The sequence below is a fragment of the Petaurus breviceps genome, unplaced genomic scaffold (genome assembly GCF_028583685.1).
Source record: "Petaurus breviceps papuanus isolate PSGF00001 unplaced genomic scaffold, PetGlider_PUasm1.0 186, whole genome shotgun sequence".
In the NCBI taxonomy this organism is placed as follows: Eukaryota; Metazoa; Chordata; class Mammalia; order Diprotodontia; family Petauridae; genus Petaurus; species Petaurus breviceps.
The window spans coordinates 298,549-314,619 of NW_027185798.1; the positions used below are offsets into that span (position 1 = coordinate 298,549).

Genomic DNA, 16,071 nt, shown 5'->3' on the forward strand with positions numbered 1-16,071 from the left:
TAACCCCAATTGCCCTCCAAAAAGCAAAAAAAAAAAAAAAAGTGATACTGTCCCCCCTCCCCCTTGGTAAACAGGCTTATACTGTTATTTTCTTGAGGTTTAAATGTATGTGAATAAAATCAAAATATGAAAAGTAGTCCATTAATGCTATTTTGTATTTAAAATATAAAGACTTGTAAAGTTATAAATAAAAACTAGTCTCAGAAAATACAAAAATCATAGCTGTTGTAAATTGAAGAGATGTATAAAATTTTCTAAAAAGGGGAATTTTTAAACTGACACTCATTCAAGGAATTGATGTACTTTCCTCTAAAGTACTTGAGACTAATAGTCTCCTGTTATTTATAACCACATCTGGTGTGCCCTTGCCCCTGCCCCTGCCCTTCCTGGGGGAGGAGGGCATGCCAGCTAAAAGGGACGCAGCATCTCCAAAAGCAGATGCCATCTTAGGCCACATCTCCACCAGGTTATCCCAAGTTGTGACTGGGAGAAGTTGGCCTTCTGGGCCCCATGCTGGTCACACCTCGTCTGGCATGTTGCATTCAGCTCTGGCTACTGAGACCCTCCAGGGAGGATCTTGGCAGTAGGGGACAAGGCTTTGTAAGGGCCTGCCCCATGAAGAAAAGTTAGAAGATCTGGGAACACTGATGTGGAAGGAAAGGAGAGAGTTGGAGCTGTCTGTCTTCAAGTGTTGGAAGAGTAGTGAGGCAGAGAGATTTATAAACTAAGAAGATCAAAGGAAAACAGATTTTGGTGCAGCCTCAGTAAACCTTTGTTTCGGCTAGAGATGCCCAGCTGGGGAGCCAGTAGGCTCCGTTGGGAAGCGATGACTGGAGGAAGGTCTGCCCCAGACGTCCTTGGAGGGACATCGGAGTGCCTACAGCTCACTGTTATCACCTCCAGAGGAAGGGCTGCTGTAGGAGAGGAGAGGGGAGAAAGAGGCCTTGAGTGAGTGATGTCCCAGAAAAGATGCTCTCCCACAATGGGAAGTGGGATGAGCGGCCTTTAGGGCTCCCTCCCACTTGACTAGGCTGTAGTGATCATGCTGTGATGACGTTGATGTCAGGAGAACATGATGAAGGCCTGCAGTGCATGCTGGGGCTGGAAGAGAGGGTTAAGGGTGGGATGGGCAGGTCTGGACTACATTGTCAAAGGGAACACCCAGGTCAGTGAGATCATGAAACATTTGGGAAACGGTATTGGTGCCTGGCCAGCTTCCCTGGCTGCTGCTGGTTTGCAGCCAGGGTGGGCTCCAGGCAAGAGAGCTGCCTGACATAGCCTTGACCCTGGCGGCGCTCAGGCTCCTGACTGATCCCTCCCTCCTCTCCTGGTTTTGGACAAGACCTGCCCATCAGCGACCAGTGACCATCCTCGTCCCTCACACACCAGCCAACCTAACAGAAGCCCATGGATGGTTTCTGCTGGGGAAACAACTGTTTTACAACCACCAGGTTGCAGAGAACTCTGGCATTGACTGATGGCAGAGATCTCCCTCACGCACACTAACCCTTCAGCGTCACTACCCCAGAGAGCTGCCAGTTCACATTATGTAAACATACGGAATAAAGTATTTACTTAGGACTTCCATAAAAAGTGCCAAAGTGGGGGGGGGGGATGCTGACCACTGGTTAAGGGCCTCTGCTGGGAATCCTAAGTGAAATTTAAGGCTCTTCTCTGTGTTTTGATTGGCCCTCTGTGTGTTTTCCCTCCTGTAATGAGATCTTTGTCAGTTTGTCAATTTTGACTGAGGACAGAAAGTTCATGTGTTGTAAGTTAAGTGCTCAGTGACTGTTCAGCTAGGGTGGAGGTGGTGGGACAACCCCCTTGCTCTCCCTTAGTCAATATTGATCTCTCAGGTCAATAAATTAAAATAGTGGCTTCAAAGGAAGCCATTCTGTTTTATCTTTTCAGTTCTGGCTTTAGATACTTCTAATATCAGAGAAGAAGCTGAACTCCCCAAGACTGGCTGCTCTGCTTGCTGGGGGGCAGATTCGTTGGCTTGCCAGCTGTGGCCGCTGCCCCCGAGGCCTTTCGGGAGCAGGTCCCCAGGTGGTGATTCAGTTGGGACAAGTGCTGCCTTGTCTTCTGGGCTCTTTGCAGAAGCTCCTTCCTTGTAGTCTCAGAAACAAAAAAAGACTGCAGAAAAATGAATGTCTCCATAGGAGTGTGGTTTCAGGGTTAGACTTTGGGATAAAGGAGATAAGATCCGTATTTGAATCCTTGAGCTGCTCACTCGGCAGGAGCGGCCTGTTTTGTTCCTCTTCTTCGTTAAAGTTGGTATGAGTAGCCGCTGTGGGGGTCAGGAGAGTAAGCAGATACCCTGGGAGAATCCAATCATCATGGGGCAGCTCGATGGCCAGGTGCACAGAGGGGGCCCTGGATGCTGGACACTGGGGAAGTGGGAGATCCGGCAGGCCCCGCTGACTGGAAAGTCTCAGACTCTCTGTCACTCGAGCCTCAGCTCAGCCCAGCCTCTCAATGGTAGGTTCAGAAAGGTTCCTCCAGGGCTGGTTGGAGGGGGGCTGGCAGATCCCTAGCTCCTACCCGAGGCTCCACTTGGCATCTGTGGAACTGTGATCAGCACCAGTGGGGCAAGAAGCCACCTGCTGAAGTCATGTATCCGCAAGTATGGCCATGGTTTAATGTGTGTATGGCGGGGGAGGCTGCCTCTGCCCAAGAGGAGGAGGCCCTTTCCTCACCTGCATGCAGCTCATACACCTCACTCCCAGGACTGCAGATGTCAGGACAGACTGTCTTATTCAGTAAGTTGCCCTTCAGGCATGTCTAAATTCGCTGTCATCAGAGACAATAGATAGGATGTGACAAGTGCCCCAGGACAAGGGCAAGAGTCCAGAGGAGAGACAGGCTGCCCCTGGATGGCAGTCACAAGCAAAGACTTCGTACAGACGGTGCTGGAGTGTTGAGCAATCACCGGCCAGTCTCTGTTAGGTGCCTAGTAATAGTGTAGTGCTCATGGTCCCTGAGAATACCTGACCCCATTTTATTCTGTATAGTGAGGAGATCCGAGGGTGCTTTAGGACAGTGAGTCTTTGGTTGTGAACCAGGCTGGAGAGTGGAAAGGCAGAGGGAACCAGCTGGATGGGAAGTTCCAAGAGCCTGATGGGATAGGAATGGCTGTGAAAGTGAGCAAGAACCTTGCCATGGAAATGGAGAGGGGGAAATCCTGCAAGGAACTTGGCAAAGCCAGGATTTCTAGATCTTGGCGACTCGTGGGTAACTGCCGGTGGCCTAAGATTTTGTGCATCATGAGATAGGAGTCATTCATTACAGTCTAAGTGGTAGAACCAGGGCCAGCCATGTTAAGGCCTTCATCCTAGGAATGGGCCCACCGTGGCCGGCTCACTCTGGCTCGCCAACAAGCCCCATCACTAGAACGTTTTCCTGCAAAGGAGCTGACCTCGCTGTTGTTAGGGGAGCTCTGTGGGAGGGCCGTGGCCCTGCCCTTCTAATCATCTTGTGCCTTTGCAGGGAACTTTGAAGTGGGAGTTCACATAGCAGATGTGAGTTACTTTGTTCCAGAAGGATCGGCTCTGGATGAAGTGGCCAGTGAGAGGGCCACAAGCGTCTACCTGGTGCAGAAGGTAAGAGGCAGCGTCCATCTGCTGGGTGTGGAGGGCACGCTCTTGTTTTCCTCATCCTCTTCACCCTTCACTTGATGATGCATTTGGGAGCAACTTATTGGTCAGCTGTTTCAGTCGTGCCCGATGGCCCCGTGACCTTGTTTGAGGTTTTTGTGGCATGCTGGAAGGGTTTGCCATTTTCTTTTTCAGGTCATTTGACAGATGAGGAAATGGAGGGAAGTGAGGTGAAGTGACTTGCCCAGGGTCACCCAGCTAGGAAGTGTCAGAGGCTGGATTTGAATCCAGGAAGAGGAGTCTTCCCGACTCCAGACACAGTGCACTGGGAGCAGTAGCTGTGTTTTAACTTGGCCAAGCTGTACATGATGCATAAGGAGAATGCTTTCCAGGGACACACTTGCCCTTTGACTTTCTTCTCATTGGCTGCATCATCAGTGGCCTTTTATCCAAAAGGGGCCTTATTGGAGCTGTCAAGGGAAAAGCAGATGTGGTTTTCCAAGCATTTGTGAACCCTTTTGGTGGTAAGTCTGCCCTGGAGATCATAGGTTCATGGCTTCTGAGATTGAGAACTGGAGGGAAATCAGAAGTCCAGCTGGCCATTTGACAGAGCATAAACTGAGGCCCAAGGAGGTCATGCACATAAGAAGGAGAAGAGCTGGGCTCCTGATGCAGGCACGTCCTTTTCCTCGCTGCAGCCATCCTTATCTGGGTGGCTCTAGAAACATCTCAGGGACTGAAGGTTGAATGTGTCCTTCCCCTGCCTCTTGTGTCCAAGAGAGGCCAGTCTCCTAGACCAGGAGCCTGGCGTTAGGTTTCTCCTGATCTTCTGCTACCTCTCTGGGTCCCCTTGCACATGGGCAGGGGGTGCACATGTTGGACGTGTCAGCTTCCTTCTCTGACCTCTTCTGTAAAATGAGGGGGTTGAAGAAGTTAGCTCCCCCCAAAGGTCCCTTCCAGTTCTAGCATTCACTAATTCCAGGGAAAAAAGAAGACTCACTGTTCCCCTCTCTAGCCCCAGACAACGTGAACTCCATGCAGCTGTCAGCCCAGTCCTGGGCAGAAATCCTTATTCTAGGACTTTTCTCATCATTAGAGAAGCTCTGGGGCCAGAGGTCTGATTACCTTCTTTCTCAGCTTCAGCCTTAAGTAGTAAAAGATCATTACAGAAGCTAATGATATATTGTCAGAATGGTTTTCTCCTTGTCTCCTGCTTCTCTTTTTGCATTATTCACTCCTGGAACAGAGGGGCTCTTTTCTTTAGAAGTGGGAACCCTGAAACTAGAGAACTCTGTCCCCCCCTCGCCCCACCCCAGGGCCTCATCATTGTTCTGGTTGCACATCAGCCAAACTGGCCGGTTCCCCCAGGGTCTGCTGCCCAACTCTGGACAGCAGAAACATGGCCGTTTGTGTAACTTTGGACCACTGCTTTGACCTTTCTTCTTCCCTTTGTTTCTTGGAAGACTGTCCAGGAACTTTTTGCTGTTTTTTTTTTTTTTAACCATGCCTATAAAGATTTGCTTTAGAAGCTAGGCAAATGGCTTCTCCACTTTGGGAAAAGCTTCTGTGCTTTCTCACGTGGCATGTGCTCTGAACCTCTCCCCACCCAGAGTCTTGTGTGCCCAGTGACCCTGTTGATGTCTGTGAGAGAGAGAGGGTCTTCTCCTGCAATATCCCTGCTATGGTTTCTCTCCCACCATCTGTGACCTTGATTTAGTCTCCCTCAGGCACAAGAACTTAGCTGATGACCTCCTGGGGACAGAGGTAATGACAGTGACAGTGTAAACTTCTTACCTCAGCATGAGGGAAATGATCCTCTCTATTAGGACATTTTTACAGTGAATATGATCTTGGATCTGAAATCCTTCTTGCTGACATTTAAATGAAGTCCTTTGTGAAAATTTTGCTCCTGGTGAGAAATGTGTATTCCTTCTGGTTAAAAGGATAGACTGGGTGGGGGCAGAGGAGGAGAATTAAAACAAGATGGCCACGAAAATCTCCCAGAAAAGGCTTCCCTTTGGAGCTGGGGGTAGGGGAAGAGAGAGGTTTAGAAAGTCAGGTGGGATTTTCTGCCTTCCATCCCAGCTTAGAACTCTGTGACCTTTCCTAAGAAGGCCAGTAAGTGTAATTTCTATCCTATGTAATTTCTCTGGATCATCTTCTATGAGCTGGGGAGGGAGGTACCCTGTGATCGCAAATGTTTTTCTAAGTCAGTTTTAAAAATGAGTGTATTAAGTTTTAAAAGCAAGAGCAAACCTAAACAGTTGAAACCTCGCCGTAAACTTTCTGTCTTGGCTTGGGCACTCATGTTGTTTTAGGTGTGAAGCAGCTCAGGGGAAAGGTCGGCCATAAATCTCTACAGTATTTTATTGGTGTTGCTTTATAATGGAGATCAAAGATTGAGACTGGAAGCTAGTCTGAATGTAGAGTCCAAAGAGTTTTAAGATGGTCATCTCTGTCAGCCACAAGTAGTCAGAGATGTTGGTATTTTGTTAATGTCAAGCTGGGTAACAGAGTTGATCAGAATTTGAATTCATGGAAGTGTTGATATGAAAAAGAAAACTCTTAAAACAGAAATGTTGGCTAGAAAATGAATTGACCATTTCCTCTCAGTGTCATTCAATATGTGAGTGGTGAACTACTTCATTCTGCCCTATTGTTCACACTCTGGAGTCCTCCACCCTGAGAAAGAGGGGAAAACCCAACCAAGCTCTCAGGCTAAAAGTCTGATCTCTCCCTGGAGTTTGCACAGCCAAGGCCTAGCATCCAGAGCCCTTGATTATTCTCAAACCCTATGGGCAGCCTTAAGGCATGATGGGGGTCTGCGGTTCTTTTTTGTTCCCATTTCCTTGATTGGCTCTTCTTCCCTATAGCCCTTCCCACTAGGCACAGGGCTGCATTGGCTAGCTTGCTGCTGAGCGTGGTCAGACCATTAACTGTGGCTTTAGCACCTGTTTGTGAGTTTGGGGTTTTTTTGGGGGGGGGGATTGAGGCTAATCTAAGACTTTATGGTTCAGTTGGTAACCCCAGCAGCTGCCCTGAGAAGTGTTTTATTTGCCTGAGTGATGGACCTTGTTCCAGTCTCCTCACATAGCCTCAGTCCCCAGAGCTTAGGAAAATCACAGTGCCAGTCATCTCATGGGCACATTTTCCCTTTCCTGCAAACATCTGTCAAACACCTGCATTGGTCCTGTTTATTTCCCAGCCCTATAAAGAACACTAATAAAGAAGGCACCCTAGGTCCCCCTTCACTGCCTTCTTCCCGGTCCACCAAGCAGGGTGTATCAGGATATCTCTTGACTCTGCACTTGCAAGGACACCACTGAGCTTGGAAAGGGCCATTTTTGAGGCGGCTCATTAAATCACTTTTTGGACTGATGCTGCAAGACACCATGGCTGTTGCAGCCTAGGGGAAGGAAGAGAGGTCAGTCCCACCTCCCTTGAGGCACTTGGAAAGAAGGTGCAGGAGAAAAGGGGAAGAGAGAGCCCCCAAGAGCTGAGGCTGAGGGAGCACGGCTCTCCCTCCAGCTGCTGAACCTGCTCCATCTAGGGTTTTCAGGCTTAGAGAGAAGTTGATGGACACTGATCAGTTTGGCTCCCATAGGAACCTAAGTGCAAAGGTGGGGAAGCGTTCCCTCGAGTAAATCTGAAATGAGAAAGAGGAACAAAATTGACCTTTCATCTCACTATTGTTTACATCACTTTGAATGAAAACTTCCCTCCCAACTCAGCTTAAACTAGCTTTTCTTCACACGAGAACAGCCAAATGTGCTGAAACTTACATAACTTGTTCAGACACATAATTTTTGTTGTTGTTTAGTCATGTTTCAGTCGTGTCCAACTCTTCGTGACCCCATTTGGGATTTTCTTGGCAGAGACACTGGAGTGGTTTGCTGTTTCCTTCTCCAGTCCATTTGACAGATGAGGAAACTGAGGCAAACAGGGTGAAGTGACTTGCCTAGCTATTAAATATCTGAGGTCACATTTGAACTCAGGAACATGAGTCTTCCTGACTCTCAGCCTGGTGCTGTATGGCACTCCCTGCCTGCCCTCAGACACATAATACAGAGTGATTGCCTAGCTGTGTAGGGTCACTAAAATTTAGTGACACTGATGAAAAATCTCATTAAATATTAAGTATTTAAATATTGTCTCAAGTGAGTTGTGCCCTTGATGGTGCTATTGTAGATTGGTGACCAACCCATGTTCAAACTTTCTGGGACCTCATGGGACAGCAGGCCATGCGTGTGCCCCAGAGGCTGGTTTGAGAGCTTAGAGCAAGGTCACAGAAGAGCCTGCCTTCTTTGTAAGAGACAAGGAGACCAGCTTCTCCCCTGGACCAGGAGCCAGGCTGTGCCCAGAGACCCCTGAGCTTGCACCTGGTGGAGAAGAAAGGGAGGCCTCCATGAGGAGAGGTTTCTCTCTCTTTGGGACAGACGCTTCTTCCTGGGAGAGGGCAGAGGAAGAAAGAGAAGGAAGTCGTTGCTCTAACCCATAGTGATGGGGAAAGCTGGTGAGACTTGTAGTGCAGCCAGCATTGAGTGGCATCAAATCTGACAGATAAAGAAAAGACCAAGTTTCTCTCTCTCACACCATAATGGGGAAAGATGGGAAGAAATGGGGGCTCTAAGGATAAATGAGAAAGGCACCATGTTTGAGTGAGCACTGGCTAAGTGCCAGTCATTGGCTAAGAGCTGAGGTTACAGATATGAAACCAAAGGCAGTGCCTGTCTTCAAGGAACTTCCAGGAAGAGTGGGTGCGCCTCCGGGGCCGTAGATGGACGCATCCTTTCTAGGAGCAGTGTTGGCTAGAGGCGGGTGAGGGTATGACTCCAAGATGGGATGACTGAGCCAGGCCAGATGCAGGGTAGAATGGAGCTGCCATCAGAAAGGGCAGTGGCACCTCCAGAACTGGGATGCTGGCCAGGTGCCATGGCGTCAGGAAAGGGAATTGTGAATTACACCTGGTCATTTATGTTTTTGAATTTCGACTTGGTGAAGTCTTTAAACAGTCTTCTGTAATACTTCTTGTGCTTGCTTAATAAAGAGTTCTGTTTTTGGTAAAGACAGAATGAGAGGAGCAGGGCTTAATGGGTAGCATGCTGAGCGTGGGGTCAGCTTTACCTCTGAGGCTGACTAGGTGTTTAAAGCCACAGACAAATCACTTACTTCCTTTGACTCTTTCTTCATCTCTACAGTGGGGATTGTGTCCTGGTCCAGATCCATATCTGGCCACTGGCCCCCAGATGGTTCTGGAGGAGAAAGTGAGGCTGGCGACCTTACACAGCCCAACCGCAGCTCACGTCATCATCTCTCTGAGGCCATACAGCAATGGGGATGTTCACTGTAGTTGCTTTGTCATCATTGCCTTCTACAAACTTTAAAGGCCTCTATAAAAGGCAGTGATTAGTGTCATTTATAATCCCCCAGTGACCAAGCTCGTGTTCAGAATAGGTTCAGTGTCCTGGGAAAGATACAGTGGTCACAGATATGGAGTGGACAGGAGCTGGACAGATCATTTCGGGCTGAGTAACCAAGCCCAGTTCCAGACCCCCATCTAATGACTGAGTGGCCTCCTTTCCCCTTTCAGCATAGCCTTGTTAGTCTGTGGGTTCTCTGAGCAAACCAGATTGCCTCCTCCAGTGATGGCTCCCAGCTCCCAAAGAAGGGTGGTGACTTGTCAGCCCCTTGGTGTCTGCTGAGGACCAGACTGGCTCCATTTGTCTGACAGGGTCACAAGGGAAATACATGGGCGGTGGGTGTCCCATGGGCACTCTCCGAAATCATTGGAGCCTTGAGAGGCCTCTTGGGGCAGATGGCAGAACAACTTTGTTAACTTGCCTTTCCAGGCTAATAATAGAGGTGTAATTTATGGAAGGGTGAGCCATTGTCCATCTGTTTGGGCAGGCTTTGTGTTGGGGAAGTGGTTTATCTAGCTCCTGAGGAATTCTGGGCTCCGACATTGTTCCAGAGTAAGCCCACAGCTCGCCTCTGCATGCTGCCAGGGCTCGCCAGAGTGAACACAGCCACAGGGGTGTGACAGGCCACAGACAAAACCAAGGGGACCCAGAAAGACTTTCTCAGGTTTGAATTCCCCACTGAATCTGGCCTCAGCTTTATCTAGTACCCTGTTTTCTTGTTTAATCAGAGATGCTTCAAAGACAGCCAAGAAGCACTAATTGAATCAGCTCCATTTGAAAGACCCAGTGGGGTGATTGTACCTTAGACACTAGTTGAAAAGAAGCCAGTGATGAAGGTGAAGCTTCTTGTGCCCCGTCATGGCAGGCAGGTGCTGGAGGCCTCCCCAGACTCTGGACAGCACTGCGTCACCCTTTGGTAGCAGGCCAGCATGGGGGGTGATACAGCAGGGAGCAGTCAGTCACCCAGCAGGGACTTAGCTCCAGCTGAGTCAGCGATTCACATGTAGCTCCCAAGTTCCCGTGACTATTTCAGAGGCAAGAATGATTGAAAAGACCCAAAGTACCCACCTTTTCCTTGGGGCAAGAATCTCCTTTTTAGCTTAATGTGAAACATGGTAACTTTGCTTTTCTCTTTAGTTGCCTTCCGAAAAGTAACATGGAAGAGTGAAAAAAGGCCTGGACCCCAGCAGGAGAGAACCTGCTCCAGATCCTGGGCTTCACCAGCTGCGTGACCCTTCAGGGCAGACCAGCCTCAGGGTCTCCCTGGTAGAAGGGTCTCAAGGCCATTGGGAAGTTCAGATGAGGCAGGGGGGCTGAAGGGCTCTGCTGGCATGAATGCATTCCGCCTGACCAACTTTACCTGGGGAACAATCACCAAATCTTTATCTTCCTGTTGTTATTGGAGCTGGTTGGACAATCTGGCTTTCCCCCTATCCCTTGATCCTAGAAGAATGGAAGTGCCTTGAAGGCAGGGACACACCCAAGACACTTCATAAATGCTCGAGGCCTTAATGGATCCATTTGGTACAGATAGGAAGGATTCTGAAAATGACAGAAAAAGATGGGAAGTAACCCCCAAGGTTTCTTCAGTAAGGAGATCCTGGGCTAGATCTGTATATAACAAGAGGGGACCTCTGAGGTCATTTAGTTTGACAGGTAGTACGCACCAGGGGCAGGATTTCAACTCAAATCCTTCTCCCTCTAGAACCAGTGGTCTTTTGCCCGTGTCACCCTGTGTCCCACGAGAGCAGCCTCATCCTTGGATCTGCACTTAGCTTTGCTTTTGTTCACCCTTATATCTCATCTGTCCTCCCTAAGGATGGAAATGACCTGTGCCTTTCTGTCTGGACAGGTCATCCCTATGCTCCCCAGACTGCTGTGTGAGGAGCTGTGCAGCCTCAACCCCATGACCGACAAACTCACCTTCTCTGTCATCTGGAAGCTGACCCCGCAAGGCAAGGTAAGGACCCGCCTCTTCCCAGATGGGGGAAATTCAGCCTACAAGTGGAGGAGGGGCTCCCTGCTTGCCTAGCACATTGTGGACTCCCCGGTGTGGACTCCCCGGTGTTCTTTCCTGACCCCTCCTTTCAAGCTCCTGAAATTACTTCATTCCCATTTTTGTGTGCTCCACGTTTATTTACATTTGTGCCTTTGATGACATTCTGCAGAGAGTACATTCTTTGAGAGAGGGATTGTCTTTGTGTCCCCATGACCAGGCACAGCACTTTGCACATAGTAGGCACTTTTCCATGTTGGTGCCGGCCTCGGAGGAGCTTCTAGTCTGGTGGGGAGACAGCTCTGACGTATGTAAGTGACTAGAAAGCAGCACAAACGGCATCCAGAAGAGCTTGTGACATCCCTAGGCCTGGCTCGTAGACTTCTCACATGCAATGTGAGACTTCTGTGTTCAGGTTGGTCACCATATTCTGGAAGGGCGTTGGCAAACTGGAGCACGACCACAAGAGAGGGGATGGGCGAAGACACTGGGGACGGGACGTAGAGAGGAGAGAGCTCAGGAGGGAGGACCTTTGTGGGCCAGACCTCAGGTCTTCTGGTAAATCTGTCTGTGCCGCAGGGGCCGGCAGCGTTGGTCAATGCTTCTGGAGGAAGAGAGACCTGGGGACAAAGGTGGGGACACGGAAATGGGTTTGGGAGGTCCAGAGGCTAGTGTAGAGGAAAAATGGAAGTATTTCTGGATGGAGGCGTGGACACGAGGAGCTGCATCGGTGGGCGGGGGTGGGCTGGCCACACCACCAAGACTGTGATAACCACATCACGCCATAATGGTGGCGGTTATAGTCATAGCTGACATTGATATAACTCTTTAAGGTTTGCAAAGTGTCTTTACGAACATAATATCTTATGGAGCTTCACAAGAATCCTGGGAGGTAGGCGCTATTATTGTCACCGTTTGTAGCAGCGAGCACCCCGGCGTCCCCAGGGGGGCTGCCAACACAGGTCCTTGGATCTGCTTTGATAAAGGAAAGCAACTCAGAATGGGTTAACAAGCTTACTTTAGTCAGTCAAACATATGTATCGTTTACCTAGTTCAGGGGAAAAAGGTCAGCGCCCCGAACTTCAGAATATACAGACAGAATTATCAAGACAGAGAAATAGATCAAGTAGACAGGTTTTCAAACTGTACAACTGTTACATCCATACCAAATCAACATCTGGGTTTTTCAAAGCCGTGGGACTGTCAATAACGGCTTCCCAGAGTCTCATCTGGTCAAATCACACAACACTTCTCAAAGTGAGCCCCAAAGCAAAGCCTCAAATCAGGGTTTATATAGCCTGCTCCTGGCTCAGAGAATGTAACAACCTTCTGGACCCACTGGCCAATCAAAAAGTATCTACTGAAAAACAAGCCTCCCACCCCAGGCTCCAGGTGCACTTTAGCCTAGGGGCAGGGAAGATCTTAAAAATTTACTTCCTATTCCACCGTTTTACAGGTGAGGAAACTGAGACAAACAGAAGTCAAGTGACTTGCCCAGGGTCATGCAGCTTGCAATTTTCAGAGATTAGTTGGGAGCTCAGTGCTCCCTGACTCCAGGCCGGGGACTCTGCGCTCTGGCGCCCTCTAGTGGCTGGAAGTATGCAAACTCTTTGGTGACACCTGGAGAAATGGTGGGGAGGGGCTGCAGAGGAGGAACCCCTACTTAAAACCGCAAATACGAGTCATGAGGCAAATATTAAGGGAATGATTGGCAGGGCGCTGGAAGTTTGTTGTTGTTCAGTCTTGTCTGAGTTTCCGTGACCCCATTTGGGGTTTTCTTGGCAGAGATATTGGAGTGGTTTGCCATTGCTTTCTCCAGCTCATTTTATAGATGAAGAAACTGAGGCAAACAGGGTGAAGTGACTTGTCCAGGGTCACACAGCCAGGCCAGATTTGAACTCAGGAAGATGAGTCTTCCTCGTTGCAGGCCTGGTTCTCTGCTCACTGTGCCACCCTGGCATTGGAAGTGGCAAGCATCAAGTAACACCCGATACTAAAATGGTTAAATGTTAACAATGAGGAAACAAGTGGTTACTGATACAGTTTCCCACACCTGCTGTCCCTGTAGTGTGACCACCAGCTTGTTAGAGAAAAGGTCCTAATTAGTATAAAAGTAGAAAAGAATAAAATTAAAAAACCTGTGACATGCAATTAAAACCACTTCGCCTTGCTCTGTTTAAGCAAGATGTTGACACTGAAAACTGGGAAGTGAATGGAGGCATGAACCTCAGTCCAAATTAACCCTAAGGAGTTTAACTGATATCTATCAGTTACTGGGGCGGAGAGCCCAGAAGAGCCCAGAAGCGGAGTCAGCCAACACACACTTGATCTCTTTGCCAGGTGGGAGCTGTTGCAAGCCAAGGACAACGCTGGCTTAGGACACAAGCTTCTTCTTTGTAACATCGGATGGAGGAGGCTGGTGAAATGTTCTCAGTAGCATCGCTTCATTAAACAGCAAGGAGCAGCAGAGGGAAAACAAGCTGGAAGAAGTCTTGGCAAGAGACTGTGAAGAAGGGTCATCTTGGGGGCGTTTCAGGCGAAAACTGGAAGGAGAATAGCAGACAGGAAAAAATGGAAAAGATCTGTGAAGTTTTCTGTAATCAGCTCATCCTCAGTGACGGCTGGACTGTGCTGTTTGGACTAGCATTCCAGACCTAGGTGTGTAGCCCGAGAGAGTAATGAGCCCACAGAAGAGAGAAGAAGTCTTCCACGAGGGGGGTCTCTGCTACAGATGGACCAATTTTGAGGGTTTGGGGTCAGTTCTTAAGGTATCTGAAGGAGAAAAGTATACCAAACATTAAGGAGATCTTGGTTTTTATCATTACCAGAAATATGACCAGAAAGGGGAAATTGAGGATTCCTTTTCTATACCTCCTTTCCCATTTGTATAACATTTTGTTGCAATCATTGACATCCACAGGAAGAGTATCCTTGGCAAAGGAAGACGAAGAAACAGGCAATTTCTGTGTAGCATATGTAGATTATAATTTCCCCAAATTATTAATTACAGTTGACACTATTTTTACATTGTTGTAAATTGTTTCAGTTTACTGAAAGCCATGGAGAATACAAGATCCCACTTTATCTCTTGTTTGTTGAGTATTAAAAAGCATTTGATTCAAGAGAACAAAATGCTGCCTTAAAAACTGTCCTCAAATAAGGTGTCTCCCATACACAGGTCAAAGTAAGAAAAATTTCCCCATGACACAATGACAAGGACTTTGTTGGCTCTTTGCTGATTAATACCAAATGAAGCATGAAGCAGGGAGAGGTATTTGTGCCGGAGACAGTTCCCACTCTCCTGGGGTGAGCCAGTGCAGAGTCCCACTAAAGAGAAACTCCCAGGCGCCTCATTTGCCTCAATGCCCATAGCACCTCAGAGCTTTTGGATGAGCCACAGGGAATCCAGGGAGACCAGCCCTCCTCTCCACAAGTGGGCGAAGAATGTCTGTTGTCTTTCAGTACGCATGTGACGGCCTAGTCTCAGAATGAATAGGACGGACATGGGCTGCAGTCAGGAAACTCTGCAGTGCTTTAAGAACCGCAAACATCTCCCCAAAACGGAGAGTGGGAGGGCCTCAGAGAGGCTTGTAGTAAGGGTCAGCAGGCTGCGGCGCACTGCAAACAAGAAAGTAACCAGGATAAAGAGGGTGAAGAATGTTGCCTGAGAAATGTCAGACTGAAAGAAGAGATGAATCGGTGTTAGTGAAGGCAAGGGATGGCTGCCAGACAGTTGGCATTCTCCCAGAATGCCCAGAGACCAAGAGGGAGGCCCCCAGTGCAGTGGAAAGATGCCCTACAGAGTATTGATGGGAGGGTGTGGAGGGAGGATCCACTGAGGTATCTGCACAGTTAGCAAGCTTTGGGGCTGAAGGAGAAAGTCAACCAAAGCCATCTGCAGAGTCTCATGGCCATATTAAAAAAAGTGGAGCCGTTTATTAACTGTCCCTGCAACAGCATGTTTTTCTGTTACTGACTGTAGCATCTCCTCAAAGTGACTGCCGTCTTTCTCTTGTTTCTCCCTCTTGGTGAGAATCAGATTCAGAGCAGAACTCCCCTTCAGTGATTTACTCCCTTGTTAAAGGACAACATCATCATTAAGTCCAGAATGTGTTTGCCATTGCCCTGCTTTAGGCTGAGAGAGCTAACATGGACATCTGGGCAGGTGGAGCGCCCAGCACAGTGCTGCCCAGCCTGCCTCCAGCCAGGGAGCGTGTGGTCACACAGCAGTGCAAAGTGGCGTCTGCTGCTCCTTCAGGGGAGCCTCTTCCAAGTATTCCTGTCATGCTTCCCTGCTCGGGGTCTGAGGGCTGTGTGAGTTGTGCTCCCCCTACCCCCTTTTCTGTCCTCTTTCTTTGGACTAAGACCCTTCCACAGACCACGTGCTAGTCATGGGCTCATGCCAGTGAGTCTCAGTGAGGTTAGGTCGCCTTTGCCTTCTTGGGGTAGGACTGAGTCTGTTTATTGCCTGAGTTTTGTATGTTTGTGTATAGACATTTAAGATCCTGGGTTTCGCTAATGATTCTTGTTTGGATTGTTTTCTCTTGGGAGCTTCTGAATATCTGAATGGCCTTCTTTTCAGTTCTCTGTGTTATCCAGTTTGATGGAGAGATATGGGTAGTGTCCCTCTTCTCTCAACCTTTTAAAAGTTCTTTTGATTAGCTTTGCAAAACTTAAGGCTAAAGCTTCTATTCCAGCCTTTGTTAGGTGTACTCCATCCCTGACCAGAAGCCTGTCATTCCCATATTTAGAAATCCACATTCCATCCTTTCTCTTTTTTTAGAGCCTGGGTCTCCCTCTCTTCTCACCCAGAAGTACAGTAGTCACTCATGGCCTGATCCCACTACTGATTGGCATAGGAGCAGTAACTGTTTCCTTCCTGGACTTGTTCATCCCTCCTTTGGCAGCCCAGTGTTAGTGCTCACTGTGTTGGTGCCAGACTTTGTGTAGACACTGGAACAGCTCAGCTCCCCTGAGCTTGAGATCCCCCAGTCCTGGTTTCCTTGGCAGCAGCAGTGACATTCGTGTGCCTTCACCCTCAGACGTGTTCTCATTTTCA

The 16,071-nt window shown here is 48.6% G+C and overlaps 1 protein-coding gene across 4 annotated transcripts in view; it reads left to right on the plus strand.

Moving 5' to 3' along the window:
• DIS3L2 (DIS3 like 3'-5' exoribonuclease 2) overlaps window positions 1–16,071 on the plus strand; it is a 371,217-nt gene that overhangs the window by 230,992 nt on the left and 124,154 nt on the right. For all 4 annotated transcript variants that reach the window (XM_069089292.1, XM_069089294.1, XM_069089290.1 and 1 more), the window contains 2 exons: window positions 3,490–3,602; window positions 10,869–10,976. In XM_069089292.1, the coding sequence (XP_068945393.1) occupies window positions 3,490–3,602; window positions 10,869–10,976 (221 nt within the window). The remainder of the gene's footprint in view (window positions 1–3,489; window positions 3,603–10,868; window positions 10,977–16,071) is intronic.